Genomic DNA, 23,875 nt, shown 5'->3' with positions numbered 1-23,875 from the left:
GAAACGAGATAATAATTCATAATGGAACATTACGTTTGGTCCCTCAGCAGAATGAAATTATCCAGTCCCTGCTCGCAGTTTTGATCGTAGTGTGTGCTCAGTGAGGGGCAGACCACAGCATTTGGTGCAACCATTGAAGATCCAGATAGTTCAGTGTCATTCTTAAATACACGAGCAAAAGGATTGATACTGTGGATTAGGGAGTGAGCAGTACTCTTGGTGTACTCTGGCTTATTGGCCATTATCAATTGTTCAATGTGCGTGTACAAGTGAGATCGTGCTTGGTCCAAGCTCTCCCCTGCGATGATTGACTGTACTTGTGTTCTGGACCTGTGTATGAAGTGGGGAGGGTTCAGCATCAGGGTTACTCCAGCGACTCTCAGAATGTGACTAGCACGATGGGACAGACAGGCACGTGATAACCTGGGTATAAGAAAGATCCACAAGACCCTCTTGGGTACAATTTCGAGGTCAGCTTCTATTCAGGAGTGCTGTAATTTGTAGGGCAACTCAATTTAGTCGAGTTTCATTTGGGTAAATGGTTTTGAACAAAGGTTGATCCTTTGGTAATAGCTTAGTGCTCTTAATCTTAGAAATTGATTTTTCAGATTAAATTATATTTTTAAAACCTCCTCTCCCTCTCTCTCTCCCCCTCTCCCCCTCTGTCCCTTCTCTCTCTCCCCTTCTGTCCTTCCCCTCTCCCCCTCTGTCCCCTCTCTCTCTCCCCAACTCTGTCCCCTCTCTCTCTCTCCCCAACTCTGTCCCTTCTCTCTCTCCCCAACTCTGTCCCCTCTCTCTCCCCAACTCTGTCCCCTCTCTCTCCCCAACTCTGTCCCCTCTCTCTCCCCAACTCTGTCCCTTCTCTCTCTCCCCAACTCTGTCCTCTCACTCTCCCCGTCCTTCCCCTCTCCTACTCTGTCCTCTCTCTCTCTCTCCCTCTGTCCCCCCTCTCTCTCCCCCACTCTGTCCCCACTCTCTCTCCCCCTCCATCCTTCCCCTCTCCCACTCTGTTCCCTCTCTCTCTCTCCCCAACTCTGTCCCCTCTCTCTCTCCCCCTCCGTCCTTCCCCTCTCCCCCCATCCTTCCCATCTCCCACTCTGTCCTCTCTCTCTCTCTCTCTCTCTCACTCTGTCCCCCCTCTCTCTCCCCCACTCTGTCCCCTCTCACTCTCTCCCCAACTCTGTCCCCTCTCTCTCTCCCCCTCCGTCCTTCCCCTCTCCCCCCCGTCCTTCCCCCTCCCACTCTGTCCTCTCTCTCTCTCCCACTCTGTCCTCTCTCTCTCTCCCACTCTGTCCTCTCTCTCTCTCTCTCCCACTCTGTCCTCTCTCTCTCTCTCTCCCACTCTGTCCCCTCTCTCTCTCTCCCACTCTGTCCCCTCTCTCTCTCTCCCACTCTGTCCCCTCTCTCTCTCTCTCCCACTGTCCCCTCTCTCTCTCCCCCTCCGTCCCTTCTCTCTCTCTCCCCCTCCGTCCCTTCTCTCTCTCTCCCCCTCCGTCCCTTCTCTCTCTCCCCCCTCCGTCCCTTCTCTCTCTCTCCCCCCTCCGTCCCTTCTCTCTCTCTCCCCCCTCCGTCCCTTCTCTCTCTCTCCCCCGTCCTTCCCCTCTCCCCCCATCCTTGCCCTCTCCCACTGTCCCCTCTCCCCTCTCCCTCCCTCTCTTTCTCCTACCAGTGCCACTATCCTGCTACTAATCTAAATGGCCTCTCCTTTATCCCTTCTGTTAATTTTGTTAAGAATTTCTTCCTTAGTTTATAAATAAAGTAGAAATTGTTTTATTCTGAGTGGAATCCTGTGATTCTTATCAATATATTGACTCTCTTCATAAGTAGTTACTCTGATATTGCCCATCGTAAATGGTCCAAGTCTGTTCTGACCATCAGCTATCGATTTACATAATAGATCTACTTCATCCTACTTTTATGTGACTTTTAACATGCATCTCACTTTTTGTTTTCTTTTTGACCAGGAGAAAAGTCATACTTGGACAATGTATTTAATTTAATTTTTTATTCTGATATACAGTACAGAAAGGGTCCTGCTGGCCCAATCAGCTCTTGCTACCCAGTAACACTCATGTGAGTAATTAGTCTACGAATTCCGCATCTTTGGAATGTGGAGGAAACCAGCAGCAGTGGTCGCAGGGGAATGTACAAACTGTGGTGGAATTGAGCCCTGGTTGCTGGCGTTGTGATAGGGTCACGCAAACCGCTACTCTACTGAGCCACTCCTTTAGATAATCTCGGGAAAGATCAGTGGGGAAGAGAGCCACATGGAGAACGAGCCCCCTACGGGGGGGGGGGGTGGAGTGAAAGTTGTGCTTAGTGTGAGGATCCCATTGGAGATGGCGGAAGTTGTGGAGAATGACATGTTGAATATGGAGGCTGGTGGGAATGTAGGCAGAGACAAGGGGGACCTTATCCCAGTTGTGATGAGTATGTGAATATGTGTCAACAGAAACCCACTCTTTCACTGACCCATTGACTTTAGGATTTTGTAGGTCTCAAACATTTACATGTATGGTAGCTCAGATTTGATTAGTATCGTGGCTATAATGTTCCTGTTGGAGTTGAGCCCCCCTATTGGAGTTTGACATTCAGTGTCAAACCCAGCTGCTAGTGGACGTCACAGAAATGCTGTTTCTGTCCTCATCTGCCCATTCATTCACGTTTTAGCATTCCTCCTTTTTGACGATCGTTTACGTTGTCAAAGACATGGTTGACTTTATATTTGTGCACACACGTGCGCGCAGGTGCGAAATGGGAAACAAGCTTACAGCAGCATGGCAGCAACGCGCAAGCAGCCTTCGCAAGAGAAAAGCAGATTAAACGTGAATCCTACGTGACTGCAAAATCAGAACAAAACAGCACTAATTTCATTTTAGAGCAAGTTGATCAAAGTCTCTGTGGTGTCAGTGGTTTTGCTGGTTGCTTCAGGAACGGAATGGTTGAGGGAAGACTGCGTGCTGTACTTGAGTCTGGTGTGTGGGACCTGGTAGCTGTGAAAAGGTGGCTCAGACACCGGGGATGTTTCCTCCTGGAAGCAGCAGCTCCTGTACAAGCCACCGGTGTTGGCTTTTTGGACAGATTCCATCAGTCTTTGCAGCTTCTTCAGTTTCCGTGCATTCGGGCCACGATGGGGCCAGTCGGAGTTCTTCCAACTGTTGGTAAGAGCTCGTGAGAGTGTTCGGTGACAAGCTGAATCTCCTTAACCTCCGAAGAGTAAAGACACTGGCGCGCTTTCCTCACTATTACGTCTGCCTGCAGGACACAGGTTAATGCCCCGTTATTTAAAGCTGCTGACTCTCTCCACCACCAATCCCCCCCACATACACCCCCCTGAAGTCAGCAATCAGCTCTTTAGTTCAAAGTAAATTTACTTTGTTTGTCACGATACACAACCCTGAGATTCATTTTCTGGTGGACAGTCACAGTAAATACAAGAAACAATGGAATCGGTGAGCGACTGCACTCAACAGGACAGACAACCAGTGGTGTAAAAGACAACAAACTGTGCAAATACAAAAAAAAAGAAAGAAGTAATAATAATAAGTAAATATCGAGAATATGAGATGAAGATTTCTTGAAAGTGAGACCATAGGTTGTGGGAACAGTTCAGTGATGGTTGAGGGGTAATAACTGTCCCTGAATGTGATGGTGTGGGTCCTGATGCCCCTGTTCCTCCTTCCTGATGGTATTAGCAAGAAGAGTGCATGGTCTGGATGGTGGGTTTTCCTGATGATGATGTGCTCAGTGGTGGGGAGGACTTTAATCGTGGTGTATCCACTTGATTTTGCAGGGTTTTCCATTCAAGGGCATTGGTGTTACCATACCAGGCCGTGACGCAGTTGGAGAATACACTCTCCACTACACATCTATAGAAGATTGTCAAAGTTTTAGGTGACATGCCGAATCTTCGCAAACTTCTAAGGAAGTAGAGGCACTCCCGTGCTTTCTTTGTAATGGCGCTTACATGCTGGGCCCAGGACAGGTCCTCTGAAATCACATCGCTGAGGAATTTAAAGTTCTCCACCTCCGATCCTCCGATGAGGACTGGCTCATGGATCTCTGGTTTCCTCCTCCTGAAGTCAATAATCAGCTCCTTGGTCTTGGGGACATTGAGTGAGAGGTTGTTGTTGTGGCACCACTCAGCCAGATTTTCAGTTTCTCTCCTGCATGATGAGTCATCACCACCTTTGATTCTGTTCATGGCAGTGATATCACCAGCAAATCTGAACGTGGCATCAGAGCTGTGCTCAGCCACACAGTCATTTGTGTAAAGTGAGTCGAGCAGGGGGCGAAGCACACAGCCTTGTGGTGTACCTGTGCTGATAAAGATCATGGAGGAGATGTTGTTGCCAATCTGAACTGACTGGGGTCCACAAATCAGGAAATTCAGATCCAGTTGCACAAGGGGGCATTGAGGCCCAGGTCTTGGAGCTTATTGATTTGTGTTGAGGAGATGATAGTATTGAATTCTGAGCTATGATCAATGAAGAGCATCCTGATGTCTGTCTAGATGTTCCAGGGTTGAGTGAAGAGCCAATGAAATGGCATCTGCTGTGGACCTCTTGTGACGGTAGGCAAATTGGAGTGGATCTAATTCGTTTCTCAGGCAGGACTTGATATGTTTCATCACCAAACTCCCGAAGCACTTCATCACAGTGGACGATAATCATTGAGGCAGGTTACCATGTTCTTGGGCACCGGTATAATTGAAGCTGGTAGGTATCTCAGACTGCCAAAGCGAGATTTTAAAGATCTCAGTTGATCAGCACAGGTCATTAGTACTGGGCCAGGTACCCTGTCTGGGCCGGATACTTCCCGTGGGTTCACCCTCCTGAAGGATGCTCTCACATCGGCCTCAGATCACAGGGTCACTGGGGGCTGTGGGAGTTTGTGAAGGTGCCTCCACAAAGTGAGAATAGAAGGCATTGAACTCATCTGGGAGCAAAGCCTTGTTGTCACCGATGTCGCTTGGTTTCACTTTGTAGGAGGTGACAGTACTCAAGCCCTGACTCAGCTGTCGAGCTTCCTTCAGTGTTTCGTTTGGTCCAGAATTGCCAATTTGCACGTGAAATGGCTTTCCGGAGATCGTACCTGGACTTGGTGTATTTCGTCTGGTCACCAGACCAGGAGCTGCTGATCTGGCCCTCAGTAGATTGTGGATCTCATGGTTTATCCAGGGATTTTGTGGGGACACACTTGTTTTTATGAACTCTGTGATAACCATGGTGCATTTGTTCAGCCTCTGATCCTTGAACCCGGCTGAGTTCACCAACCGAAGCAACCCTGCGGCCTCCCACGACTGCCTCTGACGTTGAGCAAGAGGATGTTCATGCAGCAACGATCAACCAGGTGTCCAATCCTGATGGAGTCCTGATGCAAGGTTCCGACCTGAAACTTCGATCCTTTCTTCCCGCCCGCAGATGCTGCTCGAACACCTGGAGTTCCAGCACCTGCGGTCTTTCGAGTCTCCCGGTGTTCTAGTCTGCCCTTGTACACTGACTCCTCGCCACCTCAGATTTGTCCAGCAACAGTGGTGTCAGAATGTGAAGATGTGCTTAGCCACACAGTCATGTTTGAATATAGAGCAGAGCAGCCTTGAACTAAACCCGTGCTGATGATCAGTGAGGAGATGTTGTTACCAATCCATAGTTCCCAGTGCTGATTTTCCACATTGATCTTCCAACGTGAGGCAACTAAATTACAATTGCTAGATGCCTCTGGTTATTCTCTTAGAATCATACTTCGTAGAATTGATTGAATTCTAGGAATGAATTTGTGATTGGATCTACCTTTGGCCTATAATGCACCCGGTTGAGATAGAGGGCTAGTTTAAAAGCTGTCATATGGTTCTTTCAATGGTCTGACACTGGTGCCTTGAAGTTCAACGCTAGCCCACCGTACTCTGTGGAGTTTGTGCATTCTATTTGTGGCTCTGTGGGCTCTTTCCAAGTACTCCAGTACCTGCTCTTCGTTTGGTTGATAAATTGGTCACTGCAAGTTTTCCTAGTGTAAGTGAACGGAGGAATCTGAGGAGCGCTGATAGGAAAGTGGGGAGACTAGAAAACAGGGAAAATCAACTGTAACGATATCATTCTGTGAGTTAGTATCACCTTGATGGACTGAATAGCCTCCTAAATAGTAAAGAAACATGAATTTATGGAAGTGAATGCTGTGAAATGACCTTGGTAATCTTAGGTGATGCTTTGTCATCACTCAATAATTGGAGGGGAGAGGCTGAACTTCTAGATCAGTGTCTTTTCCCCATCCTGATCTTATATCTTTCGACAACATTACCATCCGGGTATCTATCCAACATCAACTGCGGAATGTCTCAGTGTATAGAATTTCCAAAATTTACAAACCTCCAGTATCTCAATTTTCCTTTATCCAAGTCTTAAATTGCTGATCGCCTGCGGTACAGGAAAAGATTCCGAGTTCAGGAATGGGCCAGGGGAAATATTCTTCCAGTGATGAATCAGTGGTGTCTGTAAGAATTTTATACCTTACAGCTCTTCGTCTTCCAAGGCGGAGAACAAATCTGGCCTTGTCCTTGAAGGATGCGCTAGGCTTTGTTGGAAGCAGCTAAAATATTGAAAAGAGGGGATCTGGCAAGGTTTTCCTTCACAGTAAATTACACTCTTGCAATGATTTTTTATGAGATTGATTTGGAAAGAAGACGATCATCTTTTCCTGGCTAAACTTTTATTTTCCTTAGTTTCTGGGAAGAGCAATTTGGTGATGACTACTGACTTTGAATCACTTTTGAGTATAATGTCAGAGTATTATGAAACTTCGTAAACAGTAGACATTGGAATTCTGATGTCCGTTTTGGAGGTAGTTTGATATTTTGCGTAGTTAAAGAAATAAACAATAGAAGTACTTTCTGTGGCATTTCAGCATCGTTCTTCCATTTACTATAACTCCTCAGCATTGTTTACATTTAAAGAATTTCTCTCCCATTTTGTAATAGTTCTGAGTTGCAAATGACCTGTTGCTGTTATATAAGCAATAGCCATCTGGATTTTAAAAAAAATTGTTCCTTTTCCAAAGATTTTGGTTCTCAACCTCTCTCAAAGTTATTAAATGCATATCTTGTTAAAAATACTTTGATCCAAAGTCATTTGAAATTTTTTTTGTGAAAACATTTGTGAAGAATGTTCAGCCCAGTCTTGAGCTCATGCATGTACTAAAGCCCCTTCTTTGAGCTGACCTGATTTGAAAAACGTCTTTCTCTCTCTCCAAATGATCCAGGGGTGTCAAACTCATTTTAGGTCACGGGCCGGATTGAGCAAAATGCAGCTTCATGCGGGCCGGATCAATCGGACGCGTGCGAACGCAGCTTTCGTTGCCTCCGTTTTTTCAGCCTGCTCTCATGTGTCTCAGTCTCTGCTATAACTACAAAGTGTTTCACTTTACAAATTCCGTTTCTTATGAAGAAGACTGCCGAATAAACACTAAAAACCCTGAAAACCTGGTACCTGAATAAACTCAGCATTAGCCATATCATACGCCATAGGCGCTTCAATTACTGGGGCCAGCTTTAATAGTCATTAGATATTATCTTGCGGGCCAAAGATAATTCCACCGCGGGCCGGATTTGGCCCGCGGGCCTTGAGTTTGACATATATAATCTATGCCATTCCTTAGCAACTTTGACATTCTGAGCAACAACGGGCCAAGTATAAGCTTCTCTTGCATTCCCTCTTGTTTAAATTTATGATAATCTTAAACACATGGTTTCACACCCTTACTCTGGCAGCAATTGGACCTTTCGTCCTGCATCTACAGTATCAGACTTTCACATGGTCCTAAAGATATCTATCAGGTCCTTATTCTGGTAAGATAACTCTTTGTACTTGAACTGTTAGAGGCGGCATCATAAAGACCCCTCATGTTCCAGGACATCTTCTCCTCGGTTCTCCTCATCAACGGAGCTGGAAAATGCCCACACTGAGCAGCTTCTTTGCCCGTCGCCATCAGATTTCTGAATGGCCCACAAAAACCACCTCACTACTTTGCTCTCAATTTGCCTGCTCTAATGTGATTGATAGTATTTTTATGCCTGCAGTGTACTGCTGTCACAAAACGTCGAATTTCAAGACACAGGACAGTGATAATGAATCTGATTCTAACCACGTGTGATCTAAAGCATCTTGCGAAATAAACAGATTTTGATGAGTATCACGTGATGGTGCTGAATACACGAAAAAGATCTTTGATTTCTTTGACTGCCACTCGACTGCCACATCAACTCACTACTGTAACCAAATATTTGAAAAATGTACTCTGATTCCTGCAAGGATCTTTTTGGATATTGATCTTGTGAGGGAAAGAATCCAACTTGGCTGTGATGTCCATTCTTAGAGGGAAGTATTTTGCTGTCATTCGTTGTATTTATGCAATCATCCAGACAATCTCCGAGGAGGCTGTACTCACCTGTGGAAGTAAAGGCAGTTTAAAATGTTTTCCAAGTTTTATTTTTCTGCCTGGTCCTCCTTGCATGCTTGGTAAGTTATTAAGTCCCAGCAGTGTTAACCGTGCTAGTCTACGCTCCATCCCTGATGCTCATTTTGTGCTGAACTGAATGTTTCTGTGGATCAGTGCATACTTTTAGTATTACCTTTTTGTTTATTCCAGAACTGACTTTCCTCACCCCGCTCACCACCCCTACGTTCTCTTTCCTTCCCAGTTTGAACAAGAATGAAGCTGAAGGTTATCAACCGGACCGCCATCCAGGCATGGAGTCCGTCCCAACATCACCCTATCTACCTGGCTGCAGGTAAGAGAGTTGCACGTTGAATGGAAAACAGTTCATTTGCGCAAGTCTTCCGTGCATTTCACAAAAAGCTGGTTATGCACATAGAATTACCTGAATGATATTGATTCACTGACTTCAGCTAAATCAGTGCTAGTGGGAATTGAAAATGTGAAAATCAAATTAAATTAAGAAAAAGTTGTTTGCAAGTATTATTGCTGGCACCTGGTTGGGGGTGGGGGGGGGGAGGCACAGTGTCGCAAATTTTCAGAAACCTGGGTTCAATCCTGACCTTGTACAGGTTTCTTCCGTCGTTCCAAAAATGTGTGGTTTGGGAGGTGAATTTGCACCCAGGTGGGTGGGTAAATCTGGGTGGGCTGGTGGGTGTGTGGTCAAAGAGAATGGGAGAGTAAAACACAAGAGATTTCGCAGTTATTGGAAATACAGATCCACGCGCGCGTGCGCCCACACACACACACACACACACACACACACACACACACACACACACACACACACACACACACACACACACACACACACACACACACACACACACACACACACACACACACACACACACTTCTGAAAGGACTCTGCAGGTGAAGCTACGTCTATGGAGTTGACATTTCAGCCAAGACTCGAAAGAATAAAAAGTGAGATTAATGTTGGGATAAGTGTAAGACGTATAGCCGGTGTTCAATGTGGATTAAATGGGCTGAAGGGGGGCCCGTGTCTGTGTTCTCTCTCCTCTCTCCCCCTCTCCACCCCCTCACAGTCTTTTTCTATTTTGTGCTGCCTTGTTTTCACCCTTTGTACAAGAATGGTTTCTGTTCCATTTCGGGGTCGACCATGCAGTTTGAACAGTTTAGGGAGGGATTAAAGTTTTTCTTCCTTGAAAAATTTGTAATTGTGAAGAGGGGGTTATTATAATTACTGCATTACGATATCGATCTTGGAATGTTTGGGGGTAGAGCCCTTGTTTTCATTTCTTCTCACCATCCTGCTGGCAAATGCTTTTGAATGTAGAGTGATCAAGCAAACCCTAATATGTGTGTGTTAATTGATGTGACTCAGCTTCTCTAAGTGTTCCTAAATGGAGCATAGTACAGTTGTCGTTAGACTTGGCACACCCTCGAGAAAGGCAAACACTGATTGGCCGTGTTCTGATCAGTGTCGATATGAATTTATATCTCTCTGACCTTGGCCATTGAAATTACAGAATGAGAAATGATTTGCTTTAATCAGTCAAAGTAGTTCAGTCAATTTAATTATCATTTCCACCCACTGTTCTCTGCACCCCTCACCTGATCATTGTAGAAAAAGAGGCCCCTAGTGAAATATTTACTGTAGCATTGTCCAAACTGAATCATTTTGAGTGGGAATTTCACATTAAAGTTAGCAGAAATAACTTGAGCAAAAGAATCTTTGCTTTAAGTACATAATAGTTTCACATTTTTAACTTTTTTTTAGAATGGGACAGAAACTTCAACAGTCTTATCATCTTAATATCTCTGACAAATGTGTCTGATATCTTGTGGTCTAATGTAATGGTCATATACGGTGTATGTAGGAGTCCTACTCACGTTTAGAGCATAAGTCTGTTCTAAGGATCTGAATTTTTTCACTATTTGCCAGCTACACCAGCTTTTCCTGTGATTCCATTTGTATACAGGACAGTTTTGATGAAATTAATGGTCTCACAATCTGGAGTCTTTTAGATTTCGCTTCAAGCCTAATTTCCTTAGATTAATTTTCCCCCAAGATGCCATCTTTCTCTATGAACAACATATTTTTGAATTACATCTACATGCAAATAAATTGAAGGTCTGTTCCATGTACAAACAATTGTCTGTAACAAAACGATTGCCCCTTGGCATTTGGTTTTACTTGTGTGTTAACGTGCTTCAAACTCTAGAATAACTCGAGTTACCTTTCCCTAGAAAATAATATTTTTATTGCATGTGATTTGGGCATAAATGCATATATTCTCTATCATATCTGTTATGAAATAACTTGAAGCTTAATAATCAAGTGACATTCTTTGTAGAGAGGACTAATATTTTAAGATTTCTGAGAGGACCTCTGGCTATTTTCTGGTTGCAGTGAGCCCGAGCAAAGAGTGAGGAGTGAGAATTTGAAATGTAGGATTTTTTAGGGCAGAGTTACTGGAGGAAATAGTTTTCAGTTGGTTGCATAGATGTGTACGTATATTTGCTGACAACAATTGATGTTTGTCAATGTCAGAAATGGTTCATGTCCAGCAACTTTAAAGCAATATTTACGGTGTTGGGTGTGTTACTGTGTGTTGGTAGTGTTGTTGAGATCACTCAGTTGAATGCTCAGCTGTTCCGTTGTGGATTACTGTTGACATCAGGTACCTCAGCCCAGCAGCTGGATGCGACATTCAGCACCAACGCTTCCCTGGAGATCTTTGAGCTGGACCTAGCCGATGCGACCCTGGACATGAAATCCTGTGGTACTTTCTCGTCCAGTCACAGGTAAATAAAAATCATGAATGTGTTTTGTTTGTCAAGGTAGACTGAATGACTTTTCGACCAGGGAAGGAGGAGTCCTTTTCCAATCAGTATTGCCCTGCATGGAAATCAGTGGTTCAACAAGTCATCTGTGAAATTATGTTTTGGAGAGCTGACTCCAATGGGCATGGGTTTTACATTTTACTTTTTTTTAATATTGACCCTTTGGATTCTACTCCCATTGTGTACCTCTCAACCTCTGCACCCTATTTACCCCTTTACCCCTCAACCTCTGCACCCTGTCTACCCCTTTACCTCTCAACCTCTGCACCCTGTCTACCCCTTTACCTCTCAACCTCTGCACCCTGTCTACCCCTTTACCCCTCAACCTCTGCACCCTGTCTACCCCTTTACCTCTCAACCTCTGCACCCTGTCTACCCCTTTACCCCTCAACCTCTGCACCCTGTCTACCCCTTTACCTCTCAACCTCTGCACCCTGTCTACCCCTTTACCTCTCAACCTCTGTACCCTGTCTACCCCTTTACCTCTCAACCTCTGCACCCTGTCTACCCCTGGCCTACCTCTCAACCTCTGCACCCTGTCTACCCATTTACCTCTCAACCTCTGCACCCTGTTTACCCCTTTACCTTTCAACCTCTGCACCCTGTCTACCCCTTTACCTTTCAACCTCTGCACCCTGTCTACCCCTGGCCTACCTCTCAACCTCTGCACCCTGTCTACCCCTTGTGTACCTCTGAACCTCTGCACCCTGCCTTCTGGGGATGAACAATAGCAAGGAGTTTTCATTCTTAATGATATTTTATTTTAAAGTTTTAACAAAGATATAGACATTTCAAACTAATCGAAGAGCTGAGAGGCAAGGCAGTGATTTAATAGATTCAATGAAAGAAACAATGGCGCCTCTGAAAATCCCATCACCTTTAAAATCCAGATAACAGAAATTCCTTAGATAAGAGTAAACCAATCAACGGCTGCACAGTTACATCACATGGGTAATGTGCCAACACTTAGCCAATGAAAAACGAGCAGGGTGATATACTGTTAGTGTAGCTGCTATACCGCTTTCTGCCAGTGAGTGGGGCAAACCACCACGCACGGTGACAAATGTATGAGTTTAAAATACTACAAATTATGATTAAGCTACAATTTTAGTCCTACATTAATTCATTTAATATCTTATAAAATGTATTTTAAAAAACAGTGGATTCCAACCTCCTCCCCCCCTCCCCACCCCCTGTTCTCACCTGTCCTTTCCCCTCACATTTGTCTGTTCACTTTACCATCCTGCTCTCTCACTGCCCAAATCCCTTTCCGACCTACCTGGTCAGGTTGGGTAGCACCTGTGGCAGGAGAAGAAGAGTTACTGTTTCAGGTTAATGACCTTTTCCGGAATACAAGAGATTCTGCAGATGCCGGAAATCCAGAGCAACACACGGAATGCTGGAGGAGCTTAGCAGGTGGGACAGCGTCTATGGAGGGGAATAGGCAGTCGATGTTTCAGGCCGAGACCCTTCATCAGGGCTGGAAAGGAACAGGGAAGAAGCCAGAATGAGAATCCATGTTCTTTCAGGCTTCTCCCTTCCTTTTCAGTCCCGATGAAGGGTCTCGGCCTGAAACATCGACTGTTTATTCCCCTCCGTAGGTGCTGCCTGACCTGCTGAGCTCCTCCAGCATTCTGTGATTTAATCTTTTTCCAGAGCTAGTCTGCGATGTGCTAAAATGTATACTTGCCCTTGTCTGTTCTTCAGGTACCACAAGCTGATTTGGGGCACCCATGGAGATGCATCTGAGGGTCTGGTGTCCAGTGTCCTCGTGGCTGGTGGAGAAAATGGGAACATCATTCTGTATAATCCATCTGAAATTATTGCAGGAGGAGAGGGAGTTGTGATCGGCCAGAACGATAGTCACAGCGGCCCAGTCAGAGCTCTCGATTTTAATCCTTTTCAGGTAATTCGGTAAAAAAATTAAAAATGTCATCTTTTCTACTTGTTACTTCAACAAACCTGGGGTGAAGGAGTGTTTTTTTTATTCTGAAAATGAGGAATGGCATTAACTGGGGAAATCACCTTTGGGAAGAACAAGTTTGTTCTCTAAGCTTTCCCCTACTTGTGCTTAACCCGTTGCAGATAAATTGATTAAACTGATTACAGTTATAATCAGCTCCACTACAGATACAATCTGCTGGTTACTGTCTGGTCACTCTTCTTTATCCACCTCCTCTTCCTTTACTAAGTGCAGCAGTGCCTGTGCCAAGTTCCAGGATGTGGCTGAACTTTAACCTCTTGGGCATCTTTAGTTGCACAGGCTTCGATGTGTGACTCCTGAATCATTGGTGCTAGATTCAGGTCTCACTTTGGGCTTTAGATCTGCTCAACAGAAACCTGGTTACAGCAGTGTGCATTGATTTCCGAAGGAGGGTGCGAGGAAGTGAATTGCGTGCGCGACAAAGTTTTTCACTGTTCCCCTCGGTACACGCAACAGTAATAGCCTAGCGATTAGCGTAAGGCCACTTCAGTGTTGGTGACCTGGGTTCAATTCCTGCCACCGTCTGTATGTTCTCCTTGTGACCGTGTGAAGGCTCCGTTTTCCTCCCGTAAGACGTATAGGTTAGTGTGGGTGTAATGGGGCAGCCCAGCGAGAGGCCTATTACCGTGCGGTAACTCAAAATAAAAAGCTACCAAACTATGGGCCTTCGGAATGTGGCTGGAAGGTGGTGCCCCCAGTAGAAACACGTATGCTTTATCTGCGATTCATATTTACCTTTTCAATGAGATGGGTCAATAGCCCGCAATAGGCCTCATTGAGCAGTGTATCCTGGTGTCTCGGCCACATTTACACGATTTGTCTTTGTTGCCCACCTGCACAGGAAGTTTGGTGTTTGATGATATATGGAGGGTCAGGGGAGTTTGCCCATAATTCTCCAAATAAACTTCTCTAAAGTTGAAATTTTCTTTGGGTTAAAGGTCATGCCCTTGTTCCCAAGGTGGACACTTTCAGCAGAGCTCTGATGTTAGGCAATCTCTTCTATTGATACTCATGAGGACCATAAATAGGGTAGGTAGTCGCAGTCTTCCCCAGGGTAGAGGAAACTAAAACTAGAGGGCATAGTGTTTAAAGCAGGGGTTCCCAGCCTGGGGTCTGTGGACCCATCGGTCAAAGGTAGGGGTCCATGGCATGGAAAAGGTTTAGGGTATGAGGGTAAAGATTTGCAAGGGTCCTGAGGGGCTTTTTCACCAAGAAGGTAATGGATATATGGAACAAGCTGCCAGGGATGTGAGAGAGGCAGGTACAACTATGACATTTGGACAGGCACAAGGATGGAAATGAGTGAGAGTGATATGGCTGAAATGCCATCAGAGGGCATGAGTGAGTTGGGTTGAAGGGCTTTCCCGTGGTTATACCTGTAGTTCTGCCCTTCAGCACTTACTCCTGCTGCACTTGTCCAGTGGAAGTTGGTGCAAACTTAATCTTTAGATAGATTTCTCCTTTACCTTTTAATCCCAAAGTGCTCTTTATTCTTTCTCTATATCTGCATTAACTCACAGATTTCTCAAATCACTTTATACTGAACAGTTTACAGATCATTAAACTCTTTGCCCCCTTTGGTTCTATTGTTGGGTCTGTTTGTTTTCACCACCTGGCCTTTCATTCACCTCGCTTTTGAGTTTGGAGAAAAATCTGTCACTCTTGTACATCGTTCTGTCAAAAGCTTCCAGCACAGAAAGATGTAACCTGCTTTCGTATCTGTATGGATAATGACTGCATTTCAGAGTCAGAATCAGAATCAGGTTTATTATCCCCGGCGTGTGTCGTGGAACTTGTTAACTTAGCAGAGCAGTTCAATGCAATAGAAATAATAATAATAATAATAATAATATAGAAAAAGAAGAAAATAATAAAATTAAATAAGTAAATCAATTACAGTATAGGCATATTGAATAGTTTAAAAATCGTGCAAAGAACAGTAATAATATAGATTAAAAAAGCATTCATGGGTTCAGTGCCCATTCAGGAACTGGATGGCAGAGGGGAAGAAGCTGTTCCTGAATCGCTGAGTGTGTGCCTTCAGGCTTCTGTACCTCCTACCTGATGGTAACAGTGAGAAAGGGGCATGCCCTGGGTGCTGGGGGTCCTTAATAATAGATGCTGCCTTTCTGAGACACCGCTCCCCGAAGATGTCCTGGGTACTCTGTAGGCTAGTACCCAAGATGGAGCTGACTAGATTTACAACCTTCTGCAGCTTCTTTTGGTCCTGTACAGTAACACCCCCTCCCCCATACCAGACAGTGATGCAGCCTGTCAGAATGTTCTTAACAAATACTGTTAAAACAAAATAGAAAAAAAATCCTTAGGAATACACTGCAAGTGGGGAAAAAGATTTTTAAAAATTGAGAAAAATGATTTTGTTGGATTTGAAATGGGGAGGTAAGACTTTAAGTGGAGAGGAGACAATGTGTGAACTTAGTCTCCTGCTGGCACAGGAAGCAAGAAAGGAAGAAAGGTCGATGGATTTGTGGCAATTTTCATAAGCTCCAGACTTTAACAAAGTACCTTACAGGTATTGGAGTATTTCCATTGTGTTGGTTTGAAAGAAACCAAATCTACAATAGATGAGTAAACACTGGTTGCTGTAGGATATTATACGATGATCATTGTGTGGACAATGACGTGAGGTTTACGTAACGTCTTTAATGTGGTAAAGCATATCAAAGCACTGTATAGCCAGAAACTTGTATTGAGTCAAAGAGGACACAAGAACAGGTCACTGAAGGCTTGGTCCCTGAGGTGGCTTTACAAGCAAAGAGAGAGCGAGATGAAAGGTAACGGTAGATTGTTGTAACATGTACCAGGCTTGTCTTGCACACTGTTCATGCAGATCAAATCATTACACAGAGGTAGAACAGGGTGAAACAGAAAGCTACAGAGAAGGTGAACAATGAAGTGCAAGATCATTTGGATTTCCATTGCCGAGATCCAGGAATTAAAGGTATATTCGTCAAAGGCAGAGTGAAAAAAATGGTCATTGACACAAGTCTAGACTTAGGGTGAGGCCATGAAGAAACGAGTAAGAAGTTGGAAATTTCAAAACTAGGCTGCTGGCTTAAAAAATAATCTAAGATGTATTGTACTCTTTTCTATAGATGCTGCCTGGTCAGCTGCTTTTTGTGTGCGTGTTGCTTGGGTTTCCAGCATCTGCAGATTTTCTCTAGTTTGTGAAACCTTAACCCTAAACCTGTTTTCTCAGATGCTTCTTACTATATCATTTGTTTCCTCCACTGTTAATCTTAAGCAAAGTTTCTTGTTTTCTTTGCTTCTGAAAATAAATCTCCCGTAGTTCTGACCTAATTAATTTGTAGAATTGCACCTCCTGTCCACATCTGCAATTCATCTAGCTGGGTCTGTAGCAGGAAAGAGTGAGTAAGATGTATTTACGCCAAGTTGCACACACACGAGAAAAGCTGTTAAATCCGAAATAAAAGGAACAGCATGGGCTGGCTGTCCAGTGTAATACTTGATAACTGTAATCCAAACAAGAACCACCAGTGGGTCTGAACATGTTTATCTTTTGTTTCAACTTTGCTGTCATTTCAGATATTTCCCAATTTTAAACAAAATCATTGTCTTACATCTTTTTCCTAAGTATTTGTGAACATTTTGTTTCCTGAACACTTAATATTTTAATCTCTCATTTTGACCAGAATAACCTTGTTGCCTCAGGAGCCAATGAGTCTGAGATCTACATCTGGGATTTGAATAATTTTGATACACCGATGACACCAGGACCAAAATGTCAGGTTTGTTTATTAAATAACATTTCCTTATATTTGAGCAACTTTTCATTTGCTGGTTTTATCTTAAAATGGACATAAAAATATTTCTTCTCTCGGAAACCGAAGGTAATTTACTTGTGATAGTGTATTTTTCAAAGCAGCAGTATCTAATCAGTTCAAATGGAATGCATCCCATCAAAGTTATTCCCTTTGTTTGGTTCACTGTCAGCAAGGACACATACTGTGGACGATGGTTTATCCAGCTTGCCTTACAGTTGCCTTGTTAACTATGAGGTGCAGCTATTGTTACCGTCCCTTCCCCAGTATTAATGTAATGCTTGAATTGACTTTGGTGTTGCCTGCCCCACTGTACTAAATTATTGAATACTCAACACAAGAGCTCCCCAACTCTTCCTGCACTACATTGACAACTGCATTGGTGCTGCTTCATGCCGAGGTCGTCAATTTCACCAACTTTGTCTCCAACTTCCACCCTGCCCTTAAATTCACTTGGTCCATTTCTGACACCTCCCTCCCCTTTCTCAATCTCTCTCTTTCCATCTCTGGAGACAAACTGTCAACCAACATCTTTTATAAACCTACCAGTTCCCACGGTTATCTTGACTATACCTCTGCCCACCCTGTCTCCTGTGAAAATGCCATCCCTTTTCGCATTTCCTTCATCTGCGTCATATCTGTTCCCAGGATGAGGGTTTTCTTTTTGAGAACATCAAAGATGTCCTCCTCCTTTAAAGAACAGGATTTCCATTCTTCTACCATTGATGCTATCCTCATCTGCATCTCCTCCATTTCCCGCCCATCTCTGCTCACCCCATCTTCCTGCTGCCTTAACAAGGATCGAGTTCCTCTTGCCCTCACCGACCACCCCATGAGTCTCTAAATCCAACACATCATCCTCTGCAATCTCTGCCATCTCCAAAAGGATCCTACCACCAAACACATCTTTAACTCCCCCCCCCCCCCCCCCCCCCACCTTCCATAGGGATCCCTCAGTCCGTGATTCTCTTGTCCATTCGTCCCTCTCCACTAATCTCCCTCCCGGTACTTAACCCTGCAGGCAGTCTAAGTGCTATACCTGCCCATTCACCTCTTCCCTCACCTCCATTCAAGGCCCCAAACGGTTCTTCCAGATGAGGCAACACTTCACCCGTGAATCTGTTGGGATCGCCCATTCTGTCCAGTGCTCCCGATGCTGCCTCCTCCACTTTGGTGAGACCCAATGTAAATTGGAGACAGTTTTGTCGAGCATCTCGCCCCCATCTGCCAAAAACAGAATTTCAAAAGCCAACCATTTTAATTCCAATCCCCAATTCCCATTCCAACATGTTGGTCCACGGCTTTCTCTTCTGCCACGATGAGGCCCCTCTCAGGGTGGAGGAGCAACACCTTGTATTCCGTCTAGGTTGTCTCCAATCTGATGGCATGAACATCGATTTCTCCTTCCACTGATCTCATACACTCTTGTTAAAAGCTTTACAAAAGTCCATCTTCACCCCCCTCTCTTACACACTTGGTCCAATCCAACCCTTGAATTTGCTTGCTAAACTTACCTTCCACTCAAATGGAAACACTCTAGTTTAGAGTGCGTCTCATTGGTCTCTTGCAGATTTACCTGCAGATGGTAAACCCTGGTTCATTGGACTTAAATGAAGTGTAAACATATTTCATTAAGCATTCCCTCAATTCAGGACCTTAATTTCCAGTCTGTCCTTGTCCTCCTTAAAGCTTGGAATTACAGTCACTATCTGCAAAATGTTCTTCTAATGACACTTCCTCCAATTGTCTGGCAATGTTTCTGAAGATTGCAGTGCAGTGCCATGCACTAGCTCAAACACCTCTCCGGCATGAATTCCGGAGAATTCCATGTTGTGTATTCTGCCAATTGATGTGGAAGGTTTTGTGGTATTGGTGGTATCTCTTCTGTGCCTCAGAGCACACTGGAGGGAAGCAGTCAGCCCCGGTATGGCTTTATGTCAGTCTTGATCTTCAAACACTTTTTGCTTTGAATTTCCAAAGTTTGTACGGGTGCACAAAGACCAATGGTAACTTTTTACTGTTGATGCCTGCCTTTGTTGAGAGGTAGTTCCTGAGATGTGGGAAGTAGTTCAGTGTCTCATAATGGAATTTGATTACTGAGGAGTGGGATTAAGCTGGAGCAGATTGGTAGGTGACCTTTGCTTCGGGGATCAACTGTGATCATGTTGAAAGGCTGAACAGGGCCATGTCTTACTCCTTCTCCTAATTGGTATGTTGGTAAAATGCCAACTTCTTGTAGGTGTAAATAAATGTGTCAGTGATGATTTGGAGCTTGGCACCTGACCACCTGTATAAATAAGTGGCATCTGCATACTGCTGCTCGTTGACTGAAGTCGGGGTGATCTCGGCTGCTCGTTGACTGAAGTCGGGGTGATCTCGGCTGCTCGTTGACTGAAGTCGGGGTGATCTCGGCTGCTCGTTGATTGAAGTTGGGGTTATCTCGGCTTCTCGTTGACTGAAGCCGGGGTGATCTCGGCTGCTCGTTGACTGAAGCCGGGGTGATCTCAGCTGCTCGGTGACTGATGTCGGGGTGATCTCGGCTGCTCGGTGACTGAAGTCGGGGTGATCTCGGCTGCTCGTTGAATGAAGTCGGGGTGATCTCGGCTTCTCGTTGACTGAAGTCGGGGTGATCTCAGCTACTCGGTGACTGATGTCGGGGTGATCTCGGCTGCTCGGTGACTGATGTCGGGGTGATCTCGGCTGCTCGGTGACTGAAGTCGGGGTGATCTCGGGTGCTCGGTGACTGATGTCGGGGTGATCTCGGGTGCTCGGTGACTGAAGTCGGGGTGATCTCGGGTGCTCGGTGACTGAAGCCGGGGTGATCTCGGGTGCTCGTTGACTGAAGTCGGGGTGATCTCGGCTGCTCGGTGACTGATGTCGGGGTGATCTCGGCTGCTCGGTGACTGAAGTCGGGGTGATCTCGGCTGCTCGTTGACTGAAGTCGGGGTGATCTCGGCTGCTCGTTGAATGAAGTCGGGGTGATCTCGGCTGCTCGTTGATTGAAGTTGGGGTTATCTCGGCTTCTCGTTGACTGAAGCCGGGGTGATCTCGGCTGCTCGGTGACTGATGTCGAGGTGATCTCGGCTGCTCGGTGACTGAAGCCGGGGTGATCTCGGCTTCTCGTTGACTGAAGTCGGGGTGATCTCGGCTGCTCGGTGACTGATGTCGAGGTGATCTCGGCTGCTCGGTGACTGATGTCGAGGTGATCTCGGCTGCTCGGTGACTGAAGCCGGGGTGATCTCGGCTTCTCGTTGACTGAAGTCGGGGTGATCTCGGCTGCTCGGTGACTGATGTCGGGGTGATCTCGGGTGCTCGGTGACTGAAGTCGGGGTGATCTCGGCTGCTCGGTGACTGAAGTCGGGGTGATCTCGGGTGCTCGGTGACTGAAGCCGGGGTGATCTCGGCTGCTCGTTGACTGAAGTCGGGGTGATCTCGGCTGCTCGGTGACTGAAGTCGGGGTGATCTCGGCTGCTCGGTGACTGAAGTCGGGGTGATCTCGGCTGCTCGGTGACTGATGTCGAGGTGATCTCGGCTGCTCGGTGACTGAAGCCGGGGTGATCTCGGCTTCTCGTTGACTGAAGTCGGGGTGATCTCGGCTGCTCGGTGACTGATGTCGGGGTGATCTCGGGTGCTCGGTGACTGAAGTCGGGGTGATCTCGGCTGCTCGGTGACTGAAGTCGGGGTGATCTCGGGTGCTCGGTGACTGAAGCCGGGGTGATCTCGGCTGCTCGTTGACTGAAGTCGGGGTGATCTCGGCTGCTCGGTGACTGAAGTCGGGGTGATCTCGGCTGCTCGGTGACTGAAGTCGGGGTGATCTCGGCTGCTCGGTGACTGAAGCCGGGGTGATCTCGGCTGCTCGGTGACTGAAGTCGGGGTGATCTCGGCTGCTCGGTGACTGAAGTCGGGGTGATCTCGGCTGCTCGGTGACTGAAGTCGGGGTGATCTCGGGTGCTCGGTGACTGATGTCGGGGTGATCTCGGCTGCTCGGTGACTGAAGTCGGGGTGAACTCGGCTGCTCGGTGACTGAAGTCGGGGTGATCTCGGCTGCTCGGTGACTGATGTCGGGGTGATCTCGGCTGCTCGGTGACTGAAGTCGGGGTGATCTCGGCTGCTCGGTGACTGAAGTCGGGGTGATCTCGGCTGCTCGGTGACTGAAGTCGGGGTGATCTCGGGTGCTCGGTGACTGATGTCGGGGTGATCTCGGGTGCTCGGTGACTGAAGTCGGGGTGATCTCGGCTGCTCGGTGACTGATGTCGGGGTGATCTCGGGTGCTCGGTGACTGAAGTCGGGGTTATCTCGGCTGCTCGGTGACTGAAGTCGGGGTGATCTCGGGTGCTCGGTGACTGAAGCCGGGGTGATCTCGGCTGCTCGGTGACTGAAGTCGGGGTGATCTCGGCTGCTCGGTGACTGAAGTCGGGGTGATCTCGGGTGCTCGGTGACTGAAGTCGGGGTGATCTCGGCTGCTCGGTGACTGAAGTCGGGGTGATCTTGGGTGCTCGGTGACTGAAGCCGGGGTGATCTCGGCTGCTCGGTGACTGAAGTCGGGGTGATCTCAGCTACTCGGTGACTGAAGTCGGGGTGATCTCGGCTGCTCGGTGACTGATGTCGGGGTGATCTCGGCTGCTCGGTGACTGATGTCGGGGTGATCTCAGCTACTCGGTGACTGAAGTCGGGGTGATCTCAGCTACTCGGTGACTGATGTCGGGGTGATCTCGGGTGCTCGGTGACTGAAGTCGGGGTGATCTCGGCTGCTCGGTGACTGAAGTCGGGGTGATCTCGGGTGCTCGGTGACTGAAGCCGGGGTGATCTCGGCTGCTCGTTGACTGAAGTCGGGGTGATCTCGGCTGCTCGGTGACTGAAGTCGGGGTGATCTCGGCTGCTCGGTGACTGAAGTCGGGGTGATCTCGGGTGCTCGGTGACTGATGTCGGGGTGATCTCGGGTGCTCGGTGACTGAAGTCGGGGTGATCTCGGCTGCTCGGTGACTGAAGTCGGGGTGATCTCGGCTGCTCGGTGACTGATGTCGGGGTGATCTCGGCTGCTCGGTGACTGAAGTCGGGGTGATCTCGGCTGCTCGGTGACTGATGTCGGGGTGATCTCGGCTGCTCGGTGACTGAAGCCGGGGTGATCTCGGCTGCTCGGTGACTGAAGTCGGGGTGATCTCGGGTGCTCGGTGACTGAAGCCGGGGTGATCTCGGCTGCTCGGTGACTGAAGTCGGGGTGATCTCGGCTGCTCGGTGACTGATGTCGGGGTGATCTCGGCTGCTCGGTGACTGAAGTCGGGGTGATCTCGGGTGCTCGGTGACTGATGTCGAGGTGATCTCGGCTGCTCGGTGACTGAAGTCGGGGTGATCTCGGCTGCTCGTTGACTGAAGTCGGGGTGATCTCGGCTGCTCGGTGACTGATGTCGGGGTGATCTCGGCTGCTCGGTGACTGATGTCGGGGTGATCTCGGCTGCTCGGTGACTGATGTCGGGGTGATCTCGGCTGCTCGGTAACTGAAGTCGGGGTGATCTCGGCTGCTCGGTGACTGATGTCGGGGTGATCTCGGCTGCTCGGTGACTGAAGTCGGGGTGATCTCGGGTGCTCGGTGACTGAAGTCGGGGTGATCTCGGGTGCTCGGTGACTGATGTCGGGGTGATCTCGGCTGCTCGGTGACTGATGTCGGGGTGATCTCGGCTGCTCGGTGACTGAAGTCGGGGTGATCTCGGCTGCTCGGTGACTGATGTCGGGGTGATCTCGGCTGCTCGGTGACTGAAGTCGGGGTGATCTCGGCTGCTCGGTGACTGATGTCGGGGTGATCTCGGCTGCTCGGTGACTGAAGTCGGGGTGATCTCGGCTGCTCGGTGACTGAATTCGGGGTGATCTCGGCTGCTCGGTGACTGATGTCGGGGTGATCTCGGCTGCTCGGTGACTGATGTCGGGGTGATCTCGGCTGCTCGGTGACTGATGTCGGGGTGATCTCGGCTGCTCGGTGACTGAAGTCGGGGTGATCTCGGCTGCTCGTTGACTGAAGTCGGGGTGATCTCGGCTGCTCGTTGACTGAAGTCGGGGTGATCTCGGCTGCTCGGTGACTGATGTCGGGGTGATCTCGGGTGCTCGGTGACTGAAGCCGGGGTGATCTCGGCTGCTCGTTGAATGAAGTCGGGGTGATCTCGGCTGCTCGGTGACTGATGTCGGGGTGATCTCGGCTGCTCGGTGACTGAAGTCGGGGTGATCTCGGCTGCTCGGTGACTGAAGTCGGGGTGGCTGGGGTGATACCGATGTTATTAAATAATCAAAACAAATCTCTCCTGGGTGATTTCATCGTGCTTTCATTGTGCACCTGAATTGCAAAGGAGTACAGTTTTATTGAGTGAAGTTCCTTTTCTGATTAATAAGCTAATGTAGAATTCTAGATGATATTCAAACTGGTGATGTGTGTCGTGTACTTACCCGTAATCAATGTTTATTCTCAGCCACTTGAGGACGTCAGTTGCGTTGCATGGAACAGACAGGTGCAGCATATTCTGGCTTCCGCGACTCCCAGCGGCCGCACTGTTGTTTGGGACCTGCGGAAGAATGAGCCCATATTGAAAGTCAGCGACCACACTAACCGCGTAAGTGGGTTTCCGGGCGAAGCATTAGGCCAGCTCTTGTGGTGACTTAATTGCAGCAAAGAATATTAAGTGTTGTGTTGGTGAGAACGATGCTGTGATCCAGTGGCGCATCTCCCCAGGGTGCTCTCTGGGATAAAATCGAACAGTTCTCAACGTACTGTGTCTGTCACTCTTCCTCTTGCCTCCAAGTGCAC

The 23,875-nt window shown here is 47.3% G+C and overlaps 1 protein-coding gene across 6 annotated transcripts in view; it reads left to right on the top strand.

Moving 5' to 3' along the window:
• sec31a (SEC31 homolog A, COPII coat complex component) overlaps positions 1-23,875 on the top strand; it is an 82,042-nt gene that overhangs the window by 4,546 nt on the left and 53,621 nt on the right. For all 6 annotated transcript variants that reach the window (XM_073065019.1, XM_073065016.1, XM_073065013.1 and 3 more), the window contains exons 2-6: positions 8,693-8,782; positions 11,136-11,259; positions 13,006-13,204; positions 16,957-17,052; positions 23,541-23,681. In XM_073065019.1, the coding sequence (XP_072921120.1) occupies positions 8,704-8,782; positions 11,136-11,259; positions 13,006-13,204; positions 16,957-17,052; positions 23,541-23,681 (639 nt within the window). In that variant the 5' untranslated portion in view covers positions 8,693-8,703. The remainder of the gene's footprint in view (positions 1-8,692; positions 8,783-11,135; positions 11,260-13,005; positions 13,205-16,956; positions 17,053-23,540; positions 23,682-23,875) is intronic.

This window comes from Hemitrygon akajei, chromosome 13 (assembly GCF_048418815.1).
Source record: "Hemitrygon akajei chromosome 13, sHemAka1.3, whole genome shotgun sequence".
Lineage (NCBI taxonomy): Eukaryota > Metazoa > Chordata > Chondrichthyes > Myliobatiformes > Dasyatidae > Hemitrygon > Hemitrygon akajei.
This window is presented reverse-complemented; position numbering and strand designations above follow the sequence as displayed.